General features: G+C 34.3%; 1 protein-coding gene and 2 non-coding genes across 3 annotated transcripts; all 3 read left to right on the top strand.

Moving 5' to 3' along the window:
- Window positions 1–2467: 2467 nt before the first annotated feature.
- Window positions 2468–2539, top strand: TRNAD-GUC (transfer RNA aspartic acid (anticodon GUC)). Its single transcript has one exon. It is a non-coding gene; the product is annotated as a tRNA-Asp (tRNA).
- Window positions 2540–2605: 66 nt separating this feature from the next.
- Window positions 2606–5414, top strand: LOC104110106 (F-box protein At5g03100). Its single transcript, XM_009619535.4, has 3 exons — window positions 2606–3743; window positions 4483–4653; window positions 4890–5414. Exons 1-3 carry the CDS (start codon window positions 2775–2777, stop codon window positions 5190–5192), a joined length of 1443 nt encoding a protein of 480 aa, XP_009617830.1. The 5' UTR covers window positions 2606–2774; the 3' UTR covers window positions 5193–5414.
- Window positions 5415–6418: 1004 nt separating this feature from the next.
- On the top strand, window positions 6419–6490 carry TRNAD-GUC (transfer RNA aspartic acid (anticodon GUC)). The gene has a single exon. It is a non-coding gene; the product is annotated as a tRNA-Asp (tRNA).
- Window positions 6491–6695: the final 205 nt, after the last annotated feature.

Raw genomic sequence — 6695 nt, 5'->3', positions numbered from 1 at the left:
GAATGGAGTTATGATTATTTGATTAGTGAATATGTATGGATTAAAGTGTAATAAATCAAAAGAAAAAAAAGGAACAATTGAAAAAAAAACAAACAAGGAAGACAAAAACGTGAAAGAGTTGAAAAGTTGAAAAAGAAGGACAACGTGAAATGGAATGTTAGGCAGCAAATCAAAGTCAGCCTTCAAGGTGACGCGAGACTCATTGCTCGCGTTAGAGCTCGCGCCACGAGGCCCAAGGCGAGCTGGCGCATGCGTTTGAGCAGGCTAGGCGTGATCTGGCACGAGGCGACACGTGTTCCAGATTTTTACAATCTATTTTATCTCCTACTTGGTTTTGGACTTGGTTATTTCCTCTAGGCCTTTTCTCTCTATATATAAATAGTCATTAAACACCAATTTGAGAGAGACCGAAATTATACCGAAGATTCGACCTAAGGAGGCAAGAACACACTAGGAGCAAGACGGAGAATTTTTCTATTTCACTTTCTTCTTCCTATTTTCATTATTGGTTATGAATTCTAGTATTGTAGTTATGTATACTATTATGAATAGCTAATTTGTTATCTAGAATTTTGATAGAACCTTTTGTAGGATAAATTCTTGTTATGGTTTTATATAATTGAGTCGTTGGATTTCTCTATTTGTTCAACTACGTTTATATTGTGGTTGGTTGAAGAGCTCTCAATCGACTGTGCCTATTTAGTGTGTATTACTCGGGAGAGAGTGCATATTTAGGTAGTTGTTGAACAACATCACTCCCAAGGTATACGAGGGATTAATACGGAGGTTTTTAGGTGGGATTAGGGATAACGAAACCTTGATGCGATCTGAGTGATCCATACTTAATGCAAGCTAGCGTAATTCAGGAGAATATGTCTAGTAAATTGTGGTAATTACTCGGGAGAGAGTTACGACACTCAGAGCACTCATGATCAGTAGAGAAAACTTAAGCGAAATTATAGAAGGCATAGCAGGAAGGATTCCGACAATTGGAAAAATCATAACTCTAGACCTCCTTAGACTTGTCTAAAATTTCATCCTTGTTAGTTGATAAATTTTAGTGCTTTATAATAGTTGTTAGTTAATTAGTTAGAAATAAATATTATAATCTCTATAAATAGGAAATTGTTTGGACTTGTAGCCTTAGTTATCTGTGGGATTCGACTCCGGACTTGTAAACCAGATTATATTTGCAACGACCGCTTAGTCCTTTTTATAAGGCATAGTTGGGTGTGATTAGAGTACTTTGTTTGTGATCTACCGCTAGTCTTATTAGATTGTTTGGTTTTCCCCCTTTTTTAGGAGAATATTGGAATTTAACATGTCATAAAATAAGATTACATCCAAATTCCAATTAAATAATTTTCGGAAAAAGTACTACTGTATCATTCATTTTTAAAAGGAACTTCCAAAGACAATTAAAGTAACCAACAAATTAAGAATATGTAAGCGACGATAAGGAACAAAAACAAGATGGAAGCATACTTTAAGCAATTTAAATAGTTTCCCTTGTTAATTCGTATTACGATTGATGTATGAGATTACTGAACTTGTGCCTTTCCTAGAAGGTGATAAATTCTGTAATTGATGACACTAGGATATCTTAGAGTAATTGATTTGGTTATTTTGTTGATCCTGTCTCTTTAATACACAAAAGCATGTGCTGTACATTGCTCAATTTGGTTAAATAAAATTTATCTTTTTCGACCAAAGAAAAATAACCCGACAAGGAACGAAAATATGCAAACTGAACAAAGCAATTATTTTCAATGAAATAACTTTGTTTAACCATATATTCACCCTTCCCGCTTTTCTGGTAAATTGTTCTTAGATTTTTCTCTAGCTTCGTCAAGCTCCATATAATTCCATAAAATTATATTCTCCCTTAAGGAATCGTTTGATTCGCGGACAAACTTATTCTGAAATTAATTATGATATTATAATCTTGTGATTAATAATCTCTTGGATTATTTAATGCTATTGCTTTGTTTGATTGATTAGATTGAAAATGGGATATACCATATAACAATCCAAAGCATATGTTTGGTTTGAAGGTAGATAAGCTTGGATAACACTTTGTTTCCTATTTTAACCTTTGTTCAAAAATGAAAAGGTTGCAGTGATAGAAAAGAAGGATAAGCTGGTCATTTTATAACTTTATCGCAGGCTAATTAATCCCGACGTTATTTATCCCACCTAGAAGATCGGTTAATGTAATTTCAATTTGGTATAATTTTATACTTGACTTAATTAGTATCCTAAACCAAACATGGAATAAATTTAATCCCAATTTTATACCAACTTATTCCACATGAGCCAAACGACCCCTTAACAGAGAGAATACCGTTTATTATCTACATATAATTTCGATAGAAATTATTTGAGTGTGATTTATGTGGCATGTGGAAAAGAAGTATACATAAAATAGGACAAAGATGATGTTAACTCATCGATATTAAGTAACAAAGTCGTTGTAGTATAGTGGTGAGTATTCCCGCCTGTCACGCGGGTGACCCGGGTTCGATCCCCGGCAACGGCGTATTTTATTTTTTTCACTTTGAAAATTTTGATTTCATATCAGCTTTGATTCCTTTATCACTTTTTTTTTCTTTCAAAAGTCTTATTGATTCCTTATCAATGGCAAGGTTCCAGCCCCATGATTTCTGAATAACACCAAATTCCTCCAAAATTTACAAAAGATAGTGCGAAGACACTAACTTTTTCAGCAATTCCCAAATCATCTATTCCAATTTCTCAATCAGAAATCTGCGACAATGTCTGAATCAGAAGAAGAAGAAAAGGCGGATTTGCTTCACGTCAAACGTCTTAAAACTGAAAAAACAGATCGAATTAGCGCCTTGCCAGATTCTTTGATACTTCACATCCTCTCTTTCTTGCAGATGGATGAAGTTATACGAACTGGAGTTTTGACAAAAAGGTGGCACCTCTTGTGGACTTCAGCACAAACCTTAATTTTCAGTTACTCAGGACCACATGATTATGGTACATATAATAAGTTCGCTACTTTTATTGATGATACCCTACTTCGTTGCCAGCCTAGTAAATTGAACAAGTTTTCGGTCGATTTTATTTACAGCAGACGCTTTGTTCGACACGTTAATAAATGGATTGCATTCATCAAGAATAAACATGTGGAGGAACTGAATCTTCATCTAAGGTCACGAGATTTGAATGAGATTTACAATTTACCCGAGCTTATGTACTCCAATATGTGCTTACGAGACCTATATTTGCGCCATTGTAATCTTGTACCAAAAGGGGAGATTAATTGGCCTTCCCTTAGGGTTTTAGAAATTGGATATGCTGAATTGAACCAGGATTTTATCAAAAAGATTTGTTTTGGATGTCCTGCTTTGGAGTCTCTGAAGTTTAGGAGTTGTTACGGGATTGGTTGTTTTAATATTGATTCCAAAAGTGTGAAGAAGTTGGTGATCAAAGGATGTTGGGATGACGATGAGGATGATAATGAAGAAGAAAAAGAGCTGGGAATATATGCTAGGAATGTTACTTCACTGGAGATTAGCGGCCATTTTCATAAAAAGATACTTGTTCTTCAGGATGTAAAAGCTCTGGTCGATGCTAAGCTAAATGTTTATAGGAAGCCAGATGAGTACATACATAATTACGAGGGTGATTTTAAAACTGATCAGAATATGGTGAAAGATCTCCTTGTATCACTCCAGCACGTTGAGAAACTCTCCATCGGAACATGGTGTTTGCAGGTTTGAGCTATCTCTCCATACTTCATTTACTCGACAAAGTTTAAGTATTCTTTATTTGCTGAAGAGTTTATAATTCTATGCACTGAAATATTTACACAATCATGTAACTTATAAGATAATTACCGGTAAATTTCTACGATAAGAGTGACCTGATCAAAATGGTCACTAACATGTTATTACAGATTAAGCAACGCGAATAGTATAGACATTCTATACACTATCAACCGATATTGTTTAAATCCTTTGCTATTGTAGTACTACGGTTTATATGGAAAATTGAATTTTTTTTTACTGCACAATGCAAAGTGTTTGAAGTAGCATATGTTAACAAAGCAATAGCTTTATGTTAGTGTTACTACTCTTCCATTGATTCAGAAGCATTATTCTCTCTTTGTACCTTTATATTTATGTATCTCTGCAGTTATGTAGCGCCAGCTTTCAAACATATATTTTGATCTTCAAACAGCTCCTCGGTTGTTCTTACCTTAAACCTGCTTGAATAATTTGAATTTCTTTCAAATTTTACAAAGTTAAAAACTTTGAGAAAGAAAGAGAGAAAAAGGAAAACAAAAGAAAGAGGGAGACACTTTAATTGCTTTGCAACCATGGTGGTTTTGATGATTTAAAATAGGTACCAGAACGGATCCAACAGTATTTTACTAGGGTATTCTTGAGATCTTGGATTGTTTTAGCTGTAAGTTAAACCTAAAACCCAATCTTCTTATAATTAATGGCCTAGGTCCTTACGACATTGGAGATGAGAACCTTGTCATGCCCCAGGATGAGATGCAAATACTTGACCTTAAACACTCATATGAAGAAATGGGAGCTTCCTGGGATAACAATCCTTCTACAAAGCTGTCCTCAGGTTGAGACCTTGAACATAGACATGACATCCCACTTCGAAGAGGTATGCAAATTCCCCTCCTTCTACTACTTTGTTATTCTTCTTATCTTCTCGCAGGATCATTTAAACAGAGGCAAACCCAGGTTCTAGAGTTAATGAGTTCAAAATGATCAGTGTGATCTTATTATAGTTTGAGTTGAAAGCAACAAGTTCAGTCAAATCAGCCCTAATTCTGCCTCTGCCTTATATTTTAGACTGATCCTTGCTTAACCAAATAACTTTGGAACGTTATGTTGCAGTATTATTTTGGGTCGTATTTTAAGAAATGTAACGACTTTAGTGGAGGAAATTACTGGATATCAAGGCCTTGTTGGGTGCTGTATCTCAAGACTTTAAGGATTTACGGCTTCTGGGGTGGGAATGAATACATCCTTTCGTTTCTGGAAGTTGTGCTAAAGAATGCGATGGTGCTTGAGAAAATCTTCATTGGCTCCTCCAAAAACGATTGGATTCCTACAGATGCGGACTACAGAAGAGTTGCAAATAAGATGTTAAGCTTTCCGAGATCATCAAAGGATGCTGTTATTCTGTTCACTGGTTGAGAATTAAACTATGTTTAGATGTTTAATTAAAAAAACATGCTTCTGAAATATTTAGATGTTTTTTCTTTAAGCTCAATGCTCGTCTAAAACATTTTTTTTTTCTCTTGATCCAGTAGACAATTTCTCTCTGTGAATATATATCTTATTCCTTGCAAATGAGGGCTTCCCTCAGCCCTGTTGGCAGTTGATAATTTAAGGGTTCTTCGTGTATCTTAGATTAAACGGTTGAGATAGCCATCTTTTTTTTCTTTATTAGCGTTTGATATTTTTGTGTTGTAATCCTTTTATTTGTTATTTGTGGAGCAGAAGGTAGGAAACTTTTGTTCTATTATTAGTAGTTTATATGCCCTTTCCTTAGCAAATCTATTACTATGTGAAGATTTAAAGAGAATGTAAAACTTGGGAAAGTATTTCATGAAACAACATGAGACAATGGATTTTACATGTTCGTAGTAATAGTAATTGAACTCCACAAACTCTTGCAACTAAATTTTGAATTCATGTGGATATTACCTGTAAATTGTAATGTAGTTTTCCAAGTAGTTGTCCATTATGAAATTCTTTATTTATCTTGTGTAAAACTCAAACTTTACATACATGCACCGCAATGGATGTCTCATAATAGTACAATATTTTACTTGAAAAAGTAAACTAAAACTTTATTAACAAGTAATGTTTTGGTAATAAATAACTATGGAGGTACTATTCTGTTTTGCATCTGCATTTGGTGCTTTCGTACTCGTTTGCACAATGGCAATATGAAGATAAAGAGTTATTTCAAGAAAGGAAATAGTAAAGAAACTTAGTAGCATTTGGTGTTTGTACCAACAAACTAGATTGATTTAACTTTAGAAAAGATCACTAGTTACAAATTTGAGCTAATAGTTAATTAGTAACAGTTAAGTGAAACTCTTTTCATGTATCAAACACTTGCTTTGTATTTATTGATTTAATGCAAACTTATAATTAAAAAAAGTAATCGGATAAAACAAAATAAGTATATGTGGATCGAGGAAGGAGTGCTATTCAATTCAAAGTGAATGAACGAGTTATAACTTAGTTATATCATACATATAAAGTAACATTTGTATCCTCCTCTCTCCCTCGCTCTTCGTGTTAATCGTTTTAGATTTTTCTCCAGTTGCGAGATTCCATAGTTGGTTAGCTTAATGACAGAAGGAGAATTAGTGAATAAATAGTAGCTTATCTAATCGGTATGCAACCAAGTCGTTGTAGTATAGTGGTGAGTATTCCCGCCTGTCACGCGGGTGACCCGGGTTCGATCCCCGGCAACGGCGTTTACTATTTTTTTTGGCAGCCTTGTTGTAACTTATAAGATAATTACCGGTATCTTTCTACGATAAGAGTAACCTGATATTCTATACACTATCAACAGATATAGTTTAAATCCTTTGCTATGGTAGTACTACCATTTATATGGAAAATTGGAAATTTTGTTACTGCACAATGCAAAGTGTTTGAAGTAGCATACGTTAACAAAGC

Source organism: Nicotiana tomentosiformis, chromosome 2, assembly GCF_000390325.3.
Source record: "Nicotiana tomentosiformis chromosome 2, ASM39032v3, whole genome shotgun sequence".
Lineage (NCBI taxonomy): Eukaryota > Viridiplantae > Streptophyta > Magnoliopsida > Solanales > Solanaceae > Nicotiana > Nicotiana tomentosiformis.
This window is presented reverse-complemented; position numbering and strand designations above follow the sequence as displayed.